The sequence below is a fragment of the Phocoena sinus genome, chromosome 19 (genome assembly GCF_008692025.1).
Source record: "Phocoena sinus isolate mPhoSin1 chromosome 19, mPhoSin1.pri, whole genome shotgun sequence".
NCBI classification, from domain to species: domain Eukaryota; kingdom Metazoa; phylum Chordata; class Mammalia; order Artiodactyla; family Phocoenidae; genus Phocoena; species Phocoena sinus.
In genome coordinates, this window is record NC_045781.1 from 57,343,067 (window position 1) to 57,366,088 (window position 23,022).

The 23,022-nt window shown below is 50.4% G+C and overlaps 1 protein-coding gene across 4 annotated transcripts in view; it reads right to left on the reverse strand.

Annotated features, from left to right (window-relative positions):
• The window catches only part of FBXO31 (F-box protein 31), a 44,593-nt gene extending 22,148 nt beyond the window's left edge, over nucleotides 1-22,445 (reverse strand). For 2 of the 4 annotated variants that reach the window (XM_032613046.1, XM_032613045.1), the window contains exons 1-3: nucleotides 22,065-22,445; nucleotides 8,408-8,479; nucleotides 4,884-4,970 (exon numbers count right to left, since the gene is read on the reverse strand). In XM_032613046.1, coding sequence (XP_032468937.1) covers nucleotides 4,884-4,970; nucleotides 8,408-8,479; nucleotides 22,065-22,413 — 508 coding nt within the window. In that variant the 5' untranslated portion in view covers nucleotides 22,414-22,445. Of the gene's footprint in view, nucleotides 1-4,883; nucleotides 4,971-5,792; nucleotides 8,480-22,064 lie in introns of all 4 variants that reach the window. The other 2 variants (XM_032613048.1, XM_032613047.1) reach the window with 2 other exon arrangements.
• Nucleotides 22,446-23,022: the final 577 nt, after the last annotated feature.

The window sequence follows — 23,022 nt, forward strand, 5'->3', positions numbered from 1 at the left end:
CCTGGCCCAGGCGCTGACCACACCCCAGGGCTCCTCGCCTGGAAGAAGATTCCAGCTCAACAAGTCCTCCCGACGCTGTTTCCAAACAACCACTAACCATGCAGAAGAGTAAACAGGATTAAGTCCCAATGATACCGGCTCAGGTGCAGATGGCGGGCTTGGGACCTAGGACAGCAAGTGGACTGGGTCAGACCCTTCGGGTGCTTTCCTATCAGAAACAGGTGTGCTGAAAGGGCCCAGCTCTTAGGAGACCACAGAAGACAGGCATTCGTGGGCAAGGGGACCCAAACACCAGAGAACCACACTTAAACTCAGTCAGAATAACGACAACACTCCGGCTCTCAGCCCCACGAAGCAGGACTTGGGCCTTCCAGAATGAACACCAGCTCAGAGACTCTTCCAACCACTGATCCCCGAGGTCAGCATAGTTGTGTTCAGAAAACCATCCCTGGCTCTAACACAACCCTCCTATTCCCCAAAATAGGAACAACAGCCCAAGATGACTAAGGGGCGGCTCAGCTCAGGAGCTAACAGGAAAAGAGTCCTAGGCAGGGTTCTCATCTGCCAACAGGAAGGGTCACTTAACAAGCCAAGTGGGAAACTCCGATACACTGGAAAACACCCAACCCAAAAGATCCAGCTCTCCTTGCACAGCATGCTCTGATACTGAGCAGTCGCTTCCCTGCTGTCCTACCAGCAGCTGTCATTGCCCAGCACACTCGGGACAGCGGCCCACCACCCAGCAAGGCCATAACATCATTCTTGAATCACCACATCTGTCGCTGCAGAACTGAGGTTTCTTGCCCAAAGGCAAATCATACGTGCAACTAATGGTATCTCCCGCCACTTGCTAGAAGCTTTTGGTAATTAGAATTAAATCAGAGGAGGGAACACTTCCAAACTCATTCTACGAGGCCAGCATTACCCTGATACTAAAACCAGACACAGACAGCACGATAAAACAAAATTACAGGCCAATATTCCTGATGAACATAGATGCAAAAATCCTCAACAAAATATCGGCAAACCAAAATGGATCATAAACCATGACCAAGTGGGATTTATCCCAGGGATGCAAGGATGGTGCAACATCCACTAATCAATCAATCAATGTACTACACCACATTTACAAAATGAAGGCTAAAAAAATCATATGACCATCTCAATACATGCAGAAAAGGCTTCTGACAAAATTCAACATCCATTTATGATAAATGGGTATGGAGAGAATGTACCTCAACACAGTAAAGGCCATGTATGACAAACCCACAGCCAGTATCACACTCAAAATGAAAAGCTGAAATCTTTTGAAAGACAAGGATGCCCACTCTCCCCACTTTCATTCAACGTAGGATTGGAAGTCCTAGCCAGAGCAATTAGGCAAGAAAAAGAAATAAAAGGTACTCAAATTGAAAAAGAAGAAGTAAGACAGTCACTATTTGCAGATGACATGATACTATATAGAGAAAATCCTAAGGACACCACCAAAAAGCTATTAGAGCTAATAAATGAATTCAGTAACATTGCAGGATACAAAATCAATACACAGAACAAAATCAGGAGAAACGTTCCATAGACACGTAAGTAGCAGAGGGTCTCTCCTCTCTCAGACGTACATACCGTTGGTGCCCCACTGCCCTTTCCAGGAGCACCCTTCTGTTTTATTCTTACCAATGGTCTCTTCCTTCCTCAGTAACCATCCTGCAATGTGCTCTTGGCTCCAGTTGGCAGACTGGGCCTTCCCCTCCAAAGACTCTACCTTGTGTTATTTGCACCTGACGATTAAAAGTGGTCTGTCTGTCTCCTCACCAGTGGAGGGGGGCGGTTTCCACCAAATTCCTCATATCTACTCGAGCAATCTGAAGCACTGCCAGGATGCTGGGTGTGAACCTCAAAACCCAGAGCCCTACAGGTACACGACGTTATTTTTAAGTTCAAAGTGCACTCGGACAGTCACCATCGATTAGCACATACAGACACGTGTCAGACCCATCGTAAAGGCAATATACCCCCTAGGACACTCCCGACGCCTTACAGACATGGATTATCAAGACCATCAGGAAGCTACATACACACACCAAGAGCAGCTGATCTGGGCCACAAGGCTGTGGGGAGATATCATCTCTTGGGTCCAAGGGAACGTGGCCCAGAGGACTTCAGAGGACGAGGGGACACGAGGCCCCATGGCTCTAGGAAGAGCACAAGTGGATGAGGAACAGCCCCAGGGCCTTGTTCCTTACAAGCCAGTCATCACAGCACACGTCTCTGGAGCTTTGGTGAGTGTCAGAGGATGAATTCCGAGCTGCCCTCGGTTAGGACACACTAGGACGCTGGAACACAGAACACCTGGGCGTACAGAGGTTTCAAATTCAGTTGAAACTGGTTTTTTGTTCACGCACATACGTTTTTCACTGATGTTTTAGGAGACCATCCAGGTAACAGACCAGTCCACAGAGAAAGGCAACCAATGCTGACAACTGGTTATTTTCATTATGTTTTCTAGATCTTTCAAGTTTTCTACTGTATTTTTATAACTACACTCACACCTCAATGGGACAGTAGTCCCCAATTAAAACAAGACTGCAATACAGCTACAAGCAGCTGGGGGGCATCATGGCATGTGGCTCTCGTCAGACATGGTCTCCGAGAAGCGTGGTAGGAAGTCTGGACGCAGAACTCGTCCTCATCAGCTGCAGGAAGCTTCTGCCCACCGCTTGGGGACAAAAAGAACACCCCCCAAAGCAACTCTAGGTGCTTCCTAGGTCCTGGCCACCCCCAGAGGTGGGTCAGAATTCCACACTAGCCCTATGGTATTAAGTTCCAGATGGGCTGTTGTTCCAGAAGAAGTCTGTGACAGCGGTGTGACATAATGGACCTCTAAGTGCTTGTCTGCTTGTATCGAAAATCCCGCGGCACCCAGTTCCCGTCAGCACAGCCAGTGTCATTGATCCGCTGTTCTCATCAATACCCGCTACGTCACCGTCTCTCCTGTGGGGCTGGAGAAGGCACCAGGGCTCACTGACTGCTAAGCAGGGAGAGCAGCGCAGTCCATGACAAAATGTTCTAGAGAGCCTACTGCTGAGATGGCAGGGAAAAGAACGGAACTTGTGTCCTCATAGCCAGCCGGCCCAGCCCCACACTTGTGGTGATCGCTCCCACACCCATCCCCCCAGGGCCTGGGTGACACACAAGGTGGGTTTGTTAGCCCAGACACGCCCCCAAAGCATGCTGCCCACACCCAGCCCTGTCCGGACCCCAGGATAACCCCGAGTAAAATGGGGCCACCCAAGCACATGGCAGCTAGGTGGCTGGAGTCTGATGGGGGTTAGGAGGAAATCCACAAACGATTCTATTCCCTCTACTCTGAGTAGGTTTTGTTAGAAACTGGGCACTTCTTTTTTTTTTTAAAGATCATTTTTGATGTGGACCAGTTTTAAAGTCTTTATTAACTTTGTTACAATGTTGCTTCCGCTTTATGTTTCAGGTTTCTTGGCCACTAGGCATGTGGGATCTTAGCTCCCTGACCAGGGATTGAACCCAAGCCCCCTGCATTGGAAGGCGAAGTCTTAACCGCTGGACTACCAGGGAAGTCCCGAAACCGTGCACCTCTAAGACCCAGAAGTGGGTCTGCCTCACGGTGGCAACACCGACATGAGGAGCACTCGGAGGGGTAGAGTAAAGAGCAGAAGGGTGTCCCTGTGCTTCTTGAAACATAAAAACAGCTTTCGGGACTTCCCTGGTGGCTCAGTGGTTAAGAATCTACCTGCCAACGCAGGGGACACAGGTTTGATCCCTGGTCTGGGAAGATCCCACATGCCCTAGAGCAACTAAGCCCACGAGCCACAACAACTGAAGCCTGTGCACCCTAGAGCCTGCAGGCTGCAACTACTGAGCCCACGTGCCGCAACTACTGAAGCCGCGCACCTAGAGCCCACGCTCCACAACAAGAGAAGCCACCGCAATGAGAAGCCTGCGCACTGCAATGAAGAGTAGCCCCCGCTTGCTGCAACTAGAGGAAGCCCACGCGCAGCAACAAAGACCCAACGCAGCCAAAACTAAGTAAATAAAATTAATAACTTAAAGAAAAAAAAAACAGCTTTCAGTGCATCTCGGCTCAACCCAATAAAAGGCAGGGACAGCGGGCTTCCCTGGTGGCGCAGTGGTTGAGAGTCCGCCTGCCGATGCAGGGGACACGGGTCCGTGCCCCGGTCCGGGAAGATCCCACATGCCGCGGAGCGGCTGGGCCCGTGAGCCATGGCCGCTGAGCCTGCGCGTCCGGAGCCTGTGCTCCGCAACGGGAGAGGCCACAGCAGTGAGAGGCCCGCGTACCGCAAGAAAAAAAAAAAAAAAGGCAGGGACAGCATTCATCACCTGTGGAATGTGGCTTAGAAAATCTCCAGAGCTCAAGTAATGCCAATCGAAGGAGGAATCAGGACCTAAGTAATCAACTGTTTCTACACACTTTTGTCGTGTGTGTGTATGTACGCTTTTGAATTGCCAAATGCTGTGCAAACGTGACTAATAAAGCCCAGATGTGAATGCTTACGTTCCATTTAGCAATAGAAAGGTTTTGAGGCTTCCACTCTGCCTTAAGAAGCGATACATTTTAAACATGGTGATCTTGCTTGGTACAGCCCAAAAACCCAAAGCTGCTGCGGACACCCAGCCCGTCTGTGCAGCTGCCCTGGAGTTGCCGCTCAAGAGTGACCCCGGTTGTGCCAAGCCACGGAGGACGCTGCAGCCAAGTGCAAACCAGCAAACGCCAAGGAGGTCAGCTCGATCTCGGGGCCGAAGCTGCCTCGTGCTGTGAGTGAGAGGCCCTATCCATGCAGCTTCTCGGTCTTGCTCACCCACAAAAGCGGAAGCCAGCAGGAGATACGTACGGCAGGTGTAAACATCTCTGTATTCCATGTGCTCGTAATCGGGAAGAATTTTCATGAAACGGCCCGACTTCACACGAGGGTTTATACCTGAACAGACACAGCAGGGAAAGGGCTGAAGATGGTTCTGCCTTCTCGACTGTAGAAACCATTTTCACAGGACTCAACACCTGTCCCTCACCGACATCACACGCCTCCCTACATCCTCGACCCCCAGAACCAAGCGGTTGCCAAGGAGGCAGGTCTGGCCAAGAAGGAATTGTGGTGACAGGTGCTCCTGTCAGTCAGTGATCCACACCAGGAACTCATGACGGCCGGCCCGCTCGGGACCCCCTCCGGGCTCTCTCCCCATCACCCACCACAATCAGCGGGGCTCACCGAGGTGGGAGGGCAGAGGTCGCAGCTCACAGATATTTGGGGTGGCTGTGTAGGGAACCCTGTGCCCCGCTGCACACCCGGCATTGTCCTTCACCTGCTGCACGTGTGTGTTTTGTTTTTGACAAAGGACCGTGTTTGCCAGCCTCCTAACTCAATCAGACCCCTTCACCCCTGGACTGAGGTAGCTGACTCTACCATCTAAGCAGGAACTAGGGACGACTGTTTCTACCACCTATTCCAGAAGCTAAGTGATTTTCTCCTGGATAAGGCCTTCAAAGCAAATTCACAAAAACACAGTTCCTGCACTGTGAAGATGAAAACTGAAGCTCGCTTTGGCCGGGGCAGATCAAACGCTCAGGGGTGCTGATAACAGATAATACGAATCAGTCTCTGGATTTGGCAACCATGTTCAAGGGGTTAAGAACCAGCAGTCAAAGAAGTCTCCAGATGTCCTCCTTTGCCTCACGGCAACCTCACCGAGGCCCTTGTCCCCTCTCCCTGGCCCACCTGGACCTCCCCCTCCCTCCTACTCACCTGCCCATCCACCTGTGTCCAGACGTCCCCTCCACAGGACAGATGCCCCCGAGGCCCGGGCAACCCCTCTGCCCACAGATGAGATGAGCTCTGTGGGGGCCTTCATTCTCACACGTGTTCTCCTCTGGGTGCTTCAGCCCCCGACACCTAGCAGGCACGAGCACCTGCCTCCCTCCAGGAGTACTTTGAGGGCTTACAACTCTCAGACAGAACTCAAGTGGCTTTGAGATGATATCATCAAATGGCCTAACAAACTCAGAAAGCAGTGAGATGATAAGGACTTCTCATATTAGAGCCTCATGGAAACAGCTGGCCGTCCCCAAAGCCGGGAACCTCTCGTTTCTGTGCGCTCACAGGGACTCCTGTGGGGCGTGTGCCTCTGACTTGGACACGACGCCCATAGCGAGGGCGGCCTCCTGGATTCTCTGCTCTGGGAGACTTAAGACACGGACGCTGGGGAGCAACACTGAAGCAGAGAGTGGAGCGGAGCCCTGGGGGCACCCCCAGGATGGAGGGCGGGACGGGAGGGAAGGGGACACAACCACCTTTCCAGCCCTGGAACTCCGGGCTCTGCAGGGTTCAAAGTGGCACTGTTCTCACCACTGAGACCACAAGACAGGAAGGAGTTACATTTTCACGAGACGTGACCACTCGGGCCCCAAGACCCACTTCCCCTGGAGACACGCATTCTCTTGGGTGGGTGGGACATGAAGCAGAGGCCAGAGAAGAAACCAAAGTGCGAAGCTGCACAGGGAAGGAGGCGCGGGAGGCCTTGCGCAGACCAGCCCTGCCCTGGGCTTCAGGACCAAGGACAGCGGAACGGGGGTGGGATGGGGCGCTAGGTTGGGATGGCGTCTGAGGGTGGCTGAGGATGCAGCCCGAGCCCCTCGGCAAGTGGGGAGAAGGGGATACGGGGAGGTGGCAGAGGTGAGGCTGGGACACACAGGGCTCCCAGAGAAGGTGGGAGGGGGCAGCAGCCTCGAAGGCACAGCCAAGCGCCAACATCGAGAACCACACGTGCCCAGGGCGGCCGGGGAAGGTCCACGAAGAACTTAGAGCCTCCAACAGGAGATCTCCCCACTCGTGAGCAAATTCTAACCCAGGAACACTGGCCAATCCAACATCCCAAATGGCCACGGGATTGAGGTGGAGAGAAGTCTGATGGGATGAAGAAATCAGCCCAGATTCAGGGACCAACTGTGCCCCCCCCCGGGCTGTCTCCCCACAGAGCTGATGCTCCGCAAAAGTCCACACTCTACCTGTGCGGGGGATGCGGGACACAGGAGGAGAGGCGTCTCCCAGGGGGACTCTGAGAGCAGCAAATCCACTGAAAAGAGGGAACACAGCAAGCGACACCAACGAGCAAGCGCCTGACGCTGGAAGGAAGCCTCCAGCACGCTGGCTCCCACCCAGCAGCCTGGCCCCCGGAAGTCCCTCCATCCTGAATCACAGGTTTTTCCGAGCAGGAGCCCGGTCCCCAGCCTCTCGGTGTTTAAGTAAGAAGCATCATCTGGTCTAGGTGTTCAGGGCAGAACTGGTGCAGAGTTCAAAAGAATGTGTAAGCCAGGGCTTCCCTGGTGGCGCAGTGGTTGAGAGTCCGCCTGCCGACGCAGGGGACGCGGGTTCTTGCCCCGGTCCGGGAAGATCCCACATGCCACGGAGCGGCTGGGCCCGTGAGCCATGGCCGCTGAGCCTGCGCGTCTGGAGCCCGTGCTCCGCAACGGGAGAGGCCACGACAGTGAGAGGCCCGCGTACCGGAAAAAAAATAAAGAATGTGTAAGCCAAAATCTACCAAGATGGTTTTAAGATGAACACTTAAGTTCCTTTTCAGAGAGGTCAACAGGTCAACCTCAGGCCAAAGAGGAGTGGGCCATCATGATCCTTCTTTCCCCGTCCTTTACTACCCAGCCCCGAGTGTTAACAACACACGCCACACCCCGCTGGGCAGGGACAGGCGGGCTGCTCCCCGCAGGACGGTGTGCCCACTGCCCCTGGGTGATGTCAGTGCCAACGGACACCCTCACAGCCTCACGCAAAGGGCCCTGAGGAAGGGCCAGCAGAGAGATGCTTGGGGTCGGGGGCTCTAGGCATCACGGAGCATTGCTGGCGACTCTGGAAAGCAAAGGGGCGGGGACAAGAAATGGGGGCGCTGGGAGACTCAACGTGCCTGCAGGAAACAAGCCAAGGAAGGGCCGGGGCTGGTGCGGTCAGGGTGGCGGGGAGGGGCCCTGGCAGCTGTCACGGCTGCATGTCACAGTTGCTCCTGGTGTCCACGTCTCCATCCAGGCTGCGGGCCTGGCATCTAGAGAGACGGGCACCTCCAAGCACACCAGAGTTGTTTCCAGGGCAGCCACGTTCCCCAGAGGAAAGACACCTTCACCCACCTGCGCTGCAAAATCAGGGTCATGATTTGCTCAGAAAGGGAGAAGAGCGCCCCCGACCTTGTCAGTGCTGTTACTACCAGCGCTGTCTCTACAACGTCAAAACTGAACTTAAAGCGGATCTGAGAACAGACCTGTGAGCTGAGGGCCATGGACTTTTATTTTCCGTGGCTGATGTCTCTGAGCACCTGCTTCTGGAACAAGTTAACAGAAGATGGTGACAGATTAACTTACACTTCGCGTAGACGTCTCGACAAGACACGCCCGTGATCTCCAGCTTCCGCAAGTTTTCACAAACGCCGTACTCTGCAACAAGAAACGTTTGCTGGAAATTACAGTCATGAAGTCATAAAGCAGCAGAAATATTAATAGACAGACGTGCGGGTGGGGGTGGAGCAGGCACGCCTCAGCCTTGGCCTTGTCTTCTCAGCCTGACCCTTCTTTCACTGTGGAAATTTCATGGCCCTTCTCCACATTCAGTCAACACCCTCACTCACCAATGAAGCCACTACTCTATTTTTAGGCAACTCCACTCCGCATGAAATAGCAACCTGCCATGTCTATTCTGATAAGCTCTAGAAACCTAATCGCTCAAACTCACAACCAGACACCCTGGTTTATGACCACGGTATGGCAGAAACTCAGAGTCTGGAGACGATGCGAGTTCCCGTGGAAATGAGACCATCACTGGTGTCAGCGTTCCACGAAGGCCCCCCTAACCCCCTCCTGATTCTGTGAAACGAAGACACAGCTGGGGCTGCCCAGGACGGCCTTGAAGCAAATCCCTGAAACCCACCTCCACGGCCAGCGCTCTGCCCCACCTCCGGGAGAGAAACCCAGGCGTGGAGAGGTTGGTGACTCAGCAGCCCTTCCAGAAGGGGGACTGCAGTCTGGCCAGCAAAAGGCTGTCCACCTCATCACATCACAGACCCCACCCCGGCCCCAAGGCCTGGTCTTTGCAGTGGAATGGATGATGACACTAGCCCAATGCTTCTGTGAGGATTTTGACCACATCCAAGCCAAGCTCAAGATGTAGACGGTGGAGAAACCAGTTGGGGCAAGGCGGTTAGCACCTGGCAAACCTCCCTGAGATGGGCCTGCCCGACGGTGCCGCTTCCCCTGCTTCCACTGCTGACGAGCAGACCATGGCCTTGCCCGTCACCAGACAAAAACACCCGTTCTATCCTCCTGCCAGGAAGAATGTGGACTCTGGAGTGTTATGCAAGTTACAAGAACTTGTCCGGAACTAGATAACAAAATGTGCTTGTTTGTGACCTTGGACGGGGTGACACCTGCATGTCACATGAGTCACCAGCAACTGAGAGGCCTGGTTTGTCAAAATCCTTGCAGACCATGCCAGGGACCAGCTGGAAGGGCCACTCCCGCCCTTGTTGGCGACCAAGCTGCAGCTGGTCTACCTGTGCTCTTGAGAAGAGCTCTGCTCCACAACAAGCTGTCTTCATGATTCCCCGTCTGCTCTGGGATGTCCACCACAGCCAGGTGGCCCTCCTGACGACCACAGTGGCTGTCACCACCTCGTGTGCTCTCCATAAACAGCGTCCTTCCCTCGCACCAACCAGGCACTCCAAAACCGTCACCGCACAAGACTGGTGCCTCGGTTTGTTTCCTATGTGATGCTAAAGGACAGGTCCTCTCCCGGTTCCAGCAGTGACCAGCGCACGGGATAGATGAGATGCACCTCTTGCTGCCTTGTTGACGAGACAGTCTGGGAGCCGGGGTACGGGTGGGGCGCGGGGTAGTCTTCTCTGAACTGCGCACTTTTGTGATACATGTGGACACTCTGCCAGTGAGATGCAGGGCACAGACCCAAGGCGCATCCGAGTGTGCCCCGGCGGCCTGCAGCACACTGAAGCAGCAGTGTTGCCCCACAGCATCTGCCGACCCAGTGGGTGATTTTCGCGTCTGAGCCCAGCAATCCTCCGACCTGCTAGAGACAACGCACCACGTCCCAGCACCCGCTCAGACTTCCAAGCGATTCTAAGGTTTTTAGCCAGGATGACCAAATTGTCGAGAATCTCTGCACATCATGTCAAGAAAAGGTGCTGATAATATCACACAAGAGATGACCCTGCACGACAGACAAACCATCCACAGGAACACCACTAGCAATCAGAAGAAAAGCAAAAGCATGATGCAGTGCTCATAAATACAGCAACGCTTAGTGGGTTTTTCTTAATGTTCCCAAAAGATAATAAATTCACCGAAGCGGAACAATATCACTCTGACCCAACTGCTCCCTCAAGAAATGTTCAGTATTTTTCACATGATGGAAAAATCTTTTTTTTTTAAACAGTGGCTCGGAACAATTCCACATACTCTGACTGTTCCATAAACCTTCCCATAAGTCATCAGGGAAAGTGCCCTTAAAATAGCATTAAGGCCAGTGTACATGCAGAACCACGGATCCTTCCCCCTAGAAAAACTCACCAGTGTTAACGTCATCCTACCCAAGACCAGCATTAACGCCGTCCTACCCAAGATGGTTAAAGTTAGCACAGCAAACCGTGCTGCCCACAGCTGCTTTCTAAGTGCCAAATTTGGGTTGCAGGCTGCCGATTCAAATACTTTCCTTGCTAATCTATGACATAAAGTAGCTTGTGAAAGTCTGTTTTCAAAGTGTCTACTCCAAAAATGGCAGCAAGTAAAAAGAAAGTTGGGAAGGGGGAGAAAAGTGGGTCAGCTGGACTTGAGGAAATTTAAATTAACCATGGAATTACCATATGATACAGCTATATCCTATTTCTGGGTACGTACCCAGAAGAGATGAAAGCAGAGACTCAGAGATGTTTGTACACCCATGTTTATAGCAGCACTACTCACGATAGCCAAGAAGGGGAAGCAACCCAAGTGCCCATTGATGGATGATGGGCAAGCAAAACAGGGTCCATCCACACGATGGAATATTTTTCAGCCTTAAAAAGGAAGGAGAGTCTGACACCTGCTATAGCCTGGCCGAACCTTGAGGACGTTGTGCTGAGTGAGATAAGCAGTCACAAAAGGACAATATTGTATGACTCCACTTATATGACGTCCCTATAGAATAGCCACATTTCACAGAGACGGAAAGTAGAATGGTGAGTGCAGGGGCTGAGAAAGGGAAAACGGGGACTCAGTGTCAGCTGGATGAGACGGAAGGTTCTGGAGACGACTGGGGTGACGGCTGCACAAGTGTGAACGTACTCAGCACCACTAAACTGTAGCTTAAAAATGGTTAAAGTGGCCACTTTTATTTTGTGTATATGTTCCCACAATAAAAAAATTAAGTTGCCACTTCAAATGCTCCAATCAGAAAATTTCCAGAAAGCTATTGAACAAATGTTTTGCCAAGACGGAAAAAGAGCCCAGGAATCTGGGCCAAGTCAACACTGAAGCTCCGTCCTCTGGTGACCTGACTGCCAGGGGCGCACTTCCTGTCCAGTGAGGTCAGTACTGTGTGACGGTCGTTACCGAAAACCCCTGCACCCAGAGCATGTGTCTGAATGTGCAGGAAGTCTATTCAGTCTCTGCGGGTGGGAATGGGTGAGAAGAGTTTTCTCTCTCCCTCTTTTCCACTCTCTTGCCCCTACAGGAGAACCTAAGGAACACATGCTGCTTCCTGAGGCTCCTTCCCTCGAAGAGATGAACGGAGATTAACGGAGGCAGTACCTGAGCCAGCCGTGGCTGAGATGTGCACGCTCTCTGCATCGGAATGGAACGTGACAAAGTTAACATCATAATTCTATGCACTGCACCAGCCTTGGTACCTGCAATTAGAGGGAACTTAGCCCCATGCTCCCCATAAATGCCACTTATAAGGGTCCCGGCCACGTTGGAAGGGCACAGCACTAAGACAGTTTCTGAAGCAAGCTGGTGGGCACACAAGATAAGGCTGGAAAGGGGGTGGTCTCCTGGTCCTGCCAGAGCCGGGAGTCCACAGGAAACGCAGAAGCACTGAAGAGTCTCAGGTAGAAAAGCAGCCTGGACTGGGTAACCTGTGGGTGGAGCCAGAGGAGACACACCTGGAGACGCAGGTGGGGGGTCCCTTGAGGAGGCCACTGCACCACCAGGTAAGTCAAAGGTGGCAGGAAAGGATGGGGGAACCCAGCTGGAACCCAGCTGTGGCCCCCGGCAGGCAGGAGAGAGTGGGAGAAGGAAGAGTGGAGGAGCGCTGCGGGCTTGTTTCCCACCTGCTGTAAACTCACACAGTTTTCCAAATAAAACCAAAAGGCAGTATTGATTGCAAATTTAGCGCATTTTTGTTTGCACTACATTTGGAGATAATTATATCCCTTAATAAAATATGGTTAAAACTTTACTTCCGAGAGACTTCCCTGGTGGTCCAGCGGTAAAGAATACGCCTTCCAACACAGGGGACTCGGGTTTGATCCCTGGTTGGGGAACTAAGTTCCCACATGTCACGGGACAACTAAGCCCACGCACCACAACAACTGAGCTCGCGCACCTCGATGAGAGGGCCCGCAGGCCGCAAACTAGAGAGCCCATGCGCCCTGGAGCCTGCGCACCACACTAGAGAGAGAAAACCTGCACGCCACAACTAGAGAGAAGCCCTCATGCCGCAAGGAAGAGCCAGCGCCAAAGTGAAAGATCCTGCGTGTTGCAACTAAGACCCAACGCAGCCGAAGAAATAAATAAATAAGGAAAATAAATAAATAAAACCTTTACTTCTGAGGCTGATAAAGGAGGCAGAGGCAGGGGAGGGAACTGGTGGGGAGGGGGCTCCGCCAGGCTCAGGGGTGTCAGGCAACGGGCCCCCAGGCTTCCTGACACAACTGTTCCGAGGACACCCCTGCGACAGCACAGTGCCGCTTCCAAACCCCTGGGTGTCCCCCAGCTCGCTGCTTTCCTTAGCTGTTACTATAACTGCATGAAATGCCTTTTTTTTTTTTTGATAATGTAGCAGATCTGGAAAAACCCTGTGCAGTCAGCTCATCTTAGGATGGGAAGAATGTAAAAACCAAAACCTGGATACAGCCCATAGGCATCTCCTATTCAACACCTAGAATATTCGGGATGCTAACCAATAGTTCCCAAGAACAGCTGACAGCACCTACATACTCCACGCGACTTCTTCCCAACCAGCTCCACCCCTGCAAAGATGAACAGTCTTGGTGCCAACAGCAGCCTCGAGAAGCCTCGCCCTGCCAGCCAGAGGACGCTGACCCTGTCCAGCTCCACGACAGGTATCCCTGGCCAAGGGAGCCCCACTCCAGCTGAAGCCCACCTGTCATGCCCGGACACTTCTTCCTGGTGCACACACACCTGCTCGGTCTCGCCAGCCACTCGTGAGACCAGGAGGTAAGCAGAGTCTGACTCTGCCATCACCTCGCCCCGGACCCCTTCTCAGATTTCAGACACTTCCTGACTCCCCACTAATACTCCTCATACAGGCTTGGCTACTCTGGGTTTCGTCCCCTGTCCATCACCACTGGGCGGACAGTGAGGGTGTCACTGGCAAAGGATGCTGACTCATGAGTTAGAACCCAGGCCGCCTCCTGACCGGTCCTGGCTTTCTCACAGGACACCTGTTCCTCCAAAGTCCCAAAGACGCCCTTGTATTTGCACACTCTTTCCAGCCAGAAAGACAAACCAAGATCCTCAAATGCATTATGTAATCACTTTGTAAACACAGCGAAACAGTGAAAACGGCCCATCAGTTCTTCCTGGCAAGGCAACCATATCTGCCCAATTAAGCAAGGCCAAGGGGAACTCTTCACTCGGTGCTTTCTGGGGGCCAGGTCCACTTTCCAGCTCGCTTTTGTAAGGTTAGCAATGTCCCTCAAGAGGCACCGTTTTCCTTTACCCTTTCCTACTTCGCTAACTGGACGGATGAGGTTTCTCTGTGAAGCAGCACATGAGATTGGACTTCCAAAAATACAGAGACTATAGTCCTGACAAGAGCAAAGCAGAAGAAAAGGATAAATGTCCCCCTACGATTCTGAGATCCTGCTGTACGTCCAGGAGGGGGCCTGCTTTCCTCTTCTCACGGCTGAGGCAGGTACGCTTCTCCTACCTCAACACCGCCCACCCCAGCCCCAAAACAGGAAGGCTCAACAAGAATCATAAAATATGCCCAAAGCCGACTTCAAAGCCGACAACTTGCCCATTTCACCTCTTCCCAAGATGACTCTTCCAATTTCAGCTATGTTTAACAAAAGCCGCATTTCTCGCATTTCACATCAGCACATCAAACAGTATAGAAAGCGTTTTCTTCTACATGCAAATGCAAAATTAAATATTGGTTTTTAACTTCCCATTTCTGTCATAAAGCTCATACATTTTGGGAAAAGGGTATTTCTAATTATGATGGAATTTAAGCCCACTTTAGACTTACAAGCAATCAAAATATTATACAAATATTATTCCAGGTGTCATTAAAACACTTACCATCAAGGGGAGAAATGGACAAATTATATATTAGAAATTCAAAACCTCACTCTGTGTCTCAATATTTAAGAGGTTGGTGTAGAAGGGAAAATACACGTGGGAGCACTTCCTTTGCATTTCCTTTGCTTTCAAATGCTTCTTTTGTTATTATTTGAATGTTCTGATTTAGAACCATGGTCTGAATTTTCTAAACACCTTAGCCTCAGGTAGACCGGCCAGCATTTCAAAATTCACCAACTAAACAGTGAAGTGTTAACCAAAAAAAGCCTCCTCTGGGTCAAAGACAAAGAACGAACTCGGCTTCTACGCTATGCTCTGAGAAATGATGGCTTATTTATAGCCCCACATGCCAGTAACTGCAGGAGGCCTGAAGCCAAAGGAGGGATGCATCAAAACATTGCTGGGCTCCTGACGCCGCGCCCACACTGCCGGCTGGGGTTGCTCTGGTTTGGTTTCCTGTAAGAGCGCCTATTTGGTGTATCTGCCCCCAAAACAGGAACACAGATTGGGCTTCTCAGTAGCAACTTTCTTTCACCCGCCCCCAGAAATACCACCTGAAAATAGTTAATCAAATAGCTCCAACAGGCAGGAGGCTCAAAAGACCAAATTCTATAAAAACAACTGATTATTATTGTTGACTTATTATTGCTAGGACACTGAAAATTGTGAGATTCTCATCAAGCGCTATACAGCCTTCTCATTTTAAGTTTGTAGCGTCCCTACGCCCCGCCCCCCCGCCCCTGAGTCATCCTCTCATTTTATGAAGAGCCACTGACATGCTCGCCCTGCCCGTGCCCTGGAAGTCCATCACAGCCCAAATGCTCTGAAACAATAAAACACAGGTGCGTGGCACCCTCCTCCCTGTGCCCCTTTCTGTGGCTTGTCTTCTCCTCTGGGAAACCCAATTATCAAAATACAGAAAGCAAATGTGTAAACACTGAGTAGTAAACGTGCAGACTCACTAATGTCTCACTCACCTTCCCAAGACACTAACACATGGAAGCACCATCGTGCCGTGTCAGGGCCGGACCTGGAGCTTCTGGGCCAGGAAGCCTGCTGGGCGAGGACCACGCACCTCCTGCTCACCAAGGCTGAGGGCACTGGTTTTTGCCTCTGTGGACATGACTTTGGCCTTAACACCCACCATAACCAAATGTCTAGTTCAGGATGGAAGAAGTCTGGGGCTCAGGGAAATAAGATCAGACTTGTCTCACACGCGACTATTCTTATACATATTCCAGTCATAATTAGACTAACCCTACGAGATGCCTATGAATTACGCACGGAACTGCCAACCATCCAATGTTGGACCCAGATGAGCTGGAAATGAAAGCTACCAGAATGAACTAGTGAAACTGAAGACCTTCATAACCTCGGGACAACAATGATTACTTAAACCCAAAGTTAAAAGTGCGTAGCTTTGATTAACGCTGTAGCTTTTGCAGAAGTCACTTTGACTAACGCAGTAACTTTTGCAAAAGTCACTGTAAATGAAGTTAAAAAGCAAAGGGTTATTGACTATGAGAAAATGTTTTGCGTATATTAAACAGAAATCGACCCAGATTAAATAAATAAAACCCGCAAATCAATGAGAAAAAATAACGATAGAGAAAAAGGGCAAAGATTAAGGATACGCGAATAAGAGAAATCCAAATTGCCTATAATTTTATTTCTTAAATGTGCATCTTCATGAGTTATCAGCTGTCTGCAAATTAAAATGAGATGCTGTTTCTCACCCAGACTGACACAGATTTTTAGAAATGAATCATTCAAACCAGAAAGAATTTAGAGGACACTGGATTAAATGAGATAACTTAAAGAACCCAGACCACAAAGACAGCTACTTTGTAAATAAACACAGAGCATTCCTGTCACTTTCGGTGACTTGCCCGTGCACACCCTCGTGACAGGTGTGCAAAGAGGAAAATACAACTATGTTATATTTGGAGTGAAGAATCACTCCAAAAAAATAACTGGTCAGTATCTAGTAAAACTGCAAATCTCACAGCCCACTACCCCGGCAACACTACTTCTGGGTATATTCCTTAGAGAAATTTACAAATTTATCTGCGTCTGAAGACACGTAAGAGCTTCTTTGCTGTAACACTGTGTACACGGTATGAAAAAAATTAAAATGAGCAAAGGAACACATGTGGCCTCTTCAAATTATGAACCACCACATAGCGTTCAAGAAGACTGAACCAGACTTAAATATATTAACATGGACAGAATTTAAAAACACAAGTGGACAGGGGGAAAAGGCAGACGCACAATACTTGTGGTATGATATACGTCTTAAAATTAAAGCACCATAAAGCAATGTTACACATTGGGGATGTTACAGGAATATGTATATACAAGTAAACTCAACCCACAATAGTGGTTGCTTCTTGGGAGTGGGAAGGACAGGGGTGATCAGGAGGGACTTAAATGCTGCCTGAGAGGGTTTCTTTTAAAAAAAGGTAGAGAATTCAAAAGCAAATATGACAGAAGACTTAACTGTTATTTACTGGGGATGACTAGGAATATGCCTGTTTTACCATGTTTGTTTTTCATTTTTTTAATTTCTCAAAGTGAAAATTCTCCTAGCTGCTAAGCCACCTTGGTGAAGAAGAGACCTTGATCCTACCATCACAGTGTCTGCTGTCCCAGAAAAGCTGAACTGAGAAGCACAGACGGAAGCAAAGAAGGACTGAAGAGTTCTTCCCTGTCGGCCCCCCAAAGTCTTTCCACATCTTCGTGAGGACTTTTTATGCTTCCACTAGCAATTCTAAGAATTTGCTCTGAGCTGTACCTCCAGTTAATTTTACTATGTGGCATACCTTTGAGTTTTCTGATTATACAGAAGTCTTCCGTTACTCTCTCTTGCTACATACGTTACAGTTTCCCCAGAGACAACACCCGGAGACCACCACACAGGTTTGGCTGACTGATGGAGAAACTCCACAGAGCACAAAGGAACATCTGTGATGAACCTGGGTCTCACAGGTGTACAAAATGCAAAACAAAGCAAATGAAAAGGTGGAACTCTCTTTGCCTCTATTTTAAAATGTCAAAAGAAACTCACTTGCCAAATAGATGACAAAAGGTTAATACTGCTAATATTCAAAGAAAAGAGAATGAAAAGAAATGAAGACAGTCTAAGAGACCTCTGGGACAACATCAAACGCACCAACATTTGCATTATTCAGTCCCAAAAGGAGTACAGACAGAGAAAGACCTGAGAAAATATTTGAAGAGATTATAGTCGAAAACTTCCCTAACATGGGAAAGGAAATAGCCACCCAAGTCCAGGAAGCACAGAGAGTTCCAGGCAGGATAAATCCAAGGAGAAACACACCAAGACACATAGTAATCAAATTGACAAAAATTAAAGACAAAGAAAAATTATTAAAAGCAACAAGGGAAAAATAACATACAAGGGAACTCCCATAAGGTGAACAGCTGCTTTCTCAGCAGAAGCTCTACAAGCCAGAAGGGAGTGGCACGATATATTAAAAGTGATGAAACAGAAGAAACTACAACCAAGATTACTCTACCCAGCAAGCTTTACAGACAAGCAAAAGCTAAAAGAATTCAGCACCACCAAACCAGCTCTACAACAAACGCTAAAGGAACTTCTCTAAGTGGGAAACAAGAGAAGAAAAGTGACTTCCCTGGTGGCGCAGTGGTTAAGAATCCACCTGCCAATGCAGGGGACACGGGTTCGAGCCCTGGTCTGGGAAGATCCCACATGCCGAGGAGCAGCTAAGCCCATGCACCACAACTACTGAGCCTGTGCTCTAGAGCCCGTGAGCCATAACTACTGAGCCCACATGCTACAATTACTGAAGCCCGTGTGCCTAGAGCCCATGCTCTGCAACAACAGAAGCCACCACATTGAGAAGCCCACACACCACAACTAGAGAAAGCCCACACCCAGCAACAAAGACCCAATGCAGCCAAAAATAAATAAATAAATAAATAAAATTTTTTTAATGTAAAAAAAAGAGAGAGAGAGAAGAAAAGGACCTACAAAAACAAACCCAAGGGTTTCCCTGGTGGCGCAGTAGTAAAGAGTCCGCCTGCCAATGCAGGGGACACGGGTTCGTGTCCCGGTCCGGGAGGATCCCACATGCCGCGCAGCGGCTGGGCCCGTGAGCCATGGCCGCTGAGCCTGCACGTCCGGAGCCTGTGCTCCGCAACGGGAGAGGCCACAACTGTGAGAGGCCCGCGTACCTCAAAAACAAAAACAAAAACAGACAGAAAATTAATTAGGAAGCACAAGCTTTAAATGACACAATAGGCCAGACAGATTTAATTGATATTTATAGCACATTCCATCTGAAAACAGCGGATTACACTTACTTCTCAAGTGCACATGGAACATTCTCCAGGATAGATCACATCTTGGGTCACATATCAAGCCTCAGTGAATTTAAGAAAATGTAAATCATATCGAGCATCTTTTCTGACCACAACGCTATGAGATTAGAAATAAATTACAGGGAAAAAAATGTAAAAAACACAAACACATGGAGGCTAAACAATACGTTACTAAATAACCAAGAGATCACTGAAGAAATCAAAGCAGAAATCAAAAAATACCTCGAGACAAATGACAATGAAAGCACGATGATCCAAAACCTATGGGATGCGGCAAAAGCAGTTCTAAGAGGGAAGTTTATAGCAATACAATCTTACCTCAAGAAACAAGAAAAATCTCAAATAAACAATCTAACCTCACACCTAAAGGAACTAGAGAAAGAAGAACAAACAAAACCCAAAGTTAGTAGAAGGAAAGAAATCATAAAGATCAGAGCAGAAATAAATGAAATAGAAATAAAGAAAGCAATAGCAAAGGTCAATAAAACTAAAAGCTGGTTCTTTAAGAAGATAAACAAAATTGATAAACCTTCAGTCAGAGTCATTAAGAAAAAGAGGGAGAGGACTCAAATCAATAAAATTAGAAATGAAAAAGGAGAAGTCACAACAGACACCGCAGAAATACAAAGCATCATAAGAGACTACTACAGGCAACTCTATGCCAATAAAATGGACAACCTGGGAGAAATGGACAAATTCTTAGAAAGGTATGACCTTCCAAGACTGAACCAGGAAGAAATAGAAAATATGAAGAGACAAATCACAAGTAATGAAATTGAAACTGTGATTAAAAATCTTCCAACAAACAAAAGTCCAGGACCAGATGGCTTCACAGGTGAATTCTATCAAATATTTAGAGAAGAGCTAACACCCATCCTTCTCAAACTCTTCCAAACAATTGCAGAGGAAGGAACACTCCCACACTCATTCCACGAGGCCACCTGATGCCAAAACCAGACAAAGATACTACGAAAAACAAAATTACAGACCAATATCACTGATGAGTACAGATGCAAAAATCCTCAACAAAATACTAGCAAACAGAATCCAACAACACATTAAAAGGATCATACACCATGATCAAGTGGAATTTATCCCAGAGATGCAAGAATTCTTCAGTATATGCAAATCAATCAATGTGATACACCACATTAACAAATTGAAAAATAAAAACCATATGATCGGGCTTCCCGGGTGGCGCAGTAGTTAAGACTCCGCCTGCCAATGCAAAGGACATAGGCTCGAGCCCTGGTCCAGGAAGATCCCACATGCCGCGGAGCAACTAGGCCCGTGCACCACAACTACTGAGCCTGTGCTCTAGAGCCCGCAAGCCACAACTACTGAGCCCGCGCGCCGTAGAGACCGTGCTCCGCAACAAGAGAAGCCACCGCCATGAGAAGCCCACGCACCGCAATGAAGGGTAGCCCCCGATCACCGCAACTAGAGAAAGCCCGCACACAGCACCAAAGACCCAAAGCAGCCCAAAATAAATAAACAAAATAAATAAATTAAAAAACAAACAAAAAACCCGTATGATCATCTCAATAGATGCAGCAAAATCTTTTGACAAAATTCAACACCCATTTATGATAAAAACTCTCCAGTAAGTGGGGATAGAGGGAACTTACCTCAACAGAAAAAAAAAAAAAAAAAAATACTGCTAATATTCAACAAGCTCTTACTAATTTGTAAGACAAAATAAACTCCCTAAGAAAAAAGGAGACCAAAAAACCCAAAACAAAACACAAACATGGAATTCACAAGAGGTGAAATTAAAATGGCCAAGAAGCATCATAACCATTTAGGGGGTGAGGGCTTCATCTGCCTCATCCCATTTAACCCTCAAAGTCACCCTATGGGAGCAGCACTTGCCAATAACACTTGGGAAGGTGAAGCAGCATCTCCAGGATCTCAGAGCCGATAAACAGATTACAAATCAGTCTTGACCACTGAGTCTTATAGCAGAAAGAAGATGACTAAAAAAAAAAAAAAAAAAGAAGATGACTGACTGATCCCCTGCTGGGAAGGATATCTGGAAAGCGGCCTTCTCATGCAGTCTTCCTGGGGGTGCAAATGCCAACAGCTGGGCAATAAGTATCTAAGGTGTTATCAGCGTGCACACCCCACTGCCCACAACCCCACTTTGGGAAGTACACTCCAAGAAGATAATCTCAGAAGTTCTAAAAGGTACATGTAAGTCCCATGTAAGTCCCATGAACTCCTATAAAAGGCACAAAGGCACTCTTGACAGCACTGTTTACAAAAAGAAAAAAACTGCAAACTTAAAAGTCTATCAGTCAGGGACTAGTCTGTGGCATACATAGACAGTGGAACACTATGAAGCCTTTTTTATACTAAATTTTTCCAAAATTTTAAGAATGGCTTATCTTTGATTGCAGGGGTCCCGGAAGATATTTTACTTTCTTCCCTTTGTTGTCCTTCGCTGTTTGATTTTTTTTTCTTACCTATTGTTTTTACCAAAACATGAGAGCTTATTGAACATCAGAGATCTACCAACGTTCAAATGAACAGAAAGACTTGAACTATGGATTAGGTAAAGCTTTCTTCCTGGGATTTGTTACAAAACTACTCACTATCCTCACTTCGGCCACCACCATCCCTGAGGGGGGGGCATCAGCCCCCTGCAGCAATGCCCGGCTCCACCCACCGCTCCACAGACCAGGTCCTCGCCCTCAGGAGACACGCCAAACCCTCGGGCTCCCCTAACTATTCAAGTTCACCCTCATCGTTCCCGTCAGCTCCGCCCCCAAGGACTGGGGACCAAGGACAGACGTCAGCTTGCTCCCCGGCCTAAACTCAGCCCCAGCTCGCGTCACTGCCCTCGGCGTCCTGGCCCCCGCAGCTGGGGGACCCCTCACCCCTCTCTGATCACCCCATGCAGGCAGAACCCGGTCCGCCGCCCACCCGGAACTCCACCGCGCCCGGAACCCGCGGTCCCGGGTCTGTGGTAGGGCCCCCCGGGGTCACAGCACGCCCCGGCGGCCGGGACCCTCCTGGAGCACCGTTCCAAGGCAGGTGCCCTTCCAGAGCCCGTGGTGACCCCGCCCAGAGCTTCCCCCGGCCAAGCCCCCTCAACCAGGCCCCGCCCCGACGCACTTACCCTCCCGGCAGCGCCGCCTCCAGATGGTGTCGGTGTGCAGGATGCGCCGGAACTTGGTGCAGACCTGGGCCAGGCTGGGCAGGTCGGTGCCGGGCAGCGAAGCGAAGATCTCCACAAGCAGCTCGGGCGGCAGCTCCAGCAGCGAGCAGCGCGGGGGCGACGAGGGGCCCGCGCTCCGGCCGCCCCCCGCCCCGGCCAGCGCCGCCGCGCCCGCCTCGATGCGCTCTTCCTCGGGGTCCGTGTCCGGCTCGCTGTCGGCCGCTGCCGCCTCGGCCGGGCCCCGGCGCTGCTGGCGGCGCCGGCATCCCCGCGACGGGCCCACGCCGCAGAGGCGAGCGCACACCGCCATGCCGGCGACTGACGGCCGCCGCGCCGTCGCCGCCGCCGGTGCGCACGCGCCGCCAGAGAGCCGAGCCCCGCCCCACCCCGCAAGAGAGCCTATCCCCGCCCCGATGAGAGTCTAGCCCCGCCCCCTGGAGAGCCGAGCCCCGCCCTCCGGAGGATCCGAGCCCCTGTCCCAGGAAAGCAAGACACGCCCCTGGGATTCGAGCCACACCCCTCCCGACTGTCAAGCCACGCCCCGAATGCATCGGCGACCTCGCGGTCTAGGGCTTGGCCCCGCCCACCAGGGGGAACCTGCAAAGACCTGGGCCGACCCCGAATGCCTCCCGCCTACCCCCGCCCTCCCGTGTCATTGAGACCGTCTCCCCGCGGCCCCACGACCCCACGACCCCCGGAGGGACCGGCGCCTGGGCAGCAAATGGCGCGCTGTCGGGTGTGAGGGCTGAACTTACCACCTCCCGAGTATGTGGCTGACGCGCTCTTCCCGAGATCAGCCCCGAACACCCTACGGGGCACCTCCCCCCAACCCAGAATGCCCCAGGAAGGCCCGAAGGGCCCCCGCAAAACCCCCCAGGAAGGCCCAAAGTTGCCCCCCAAGAACCCCCCCTGAGCACCC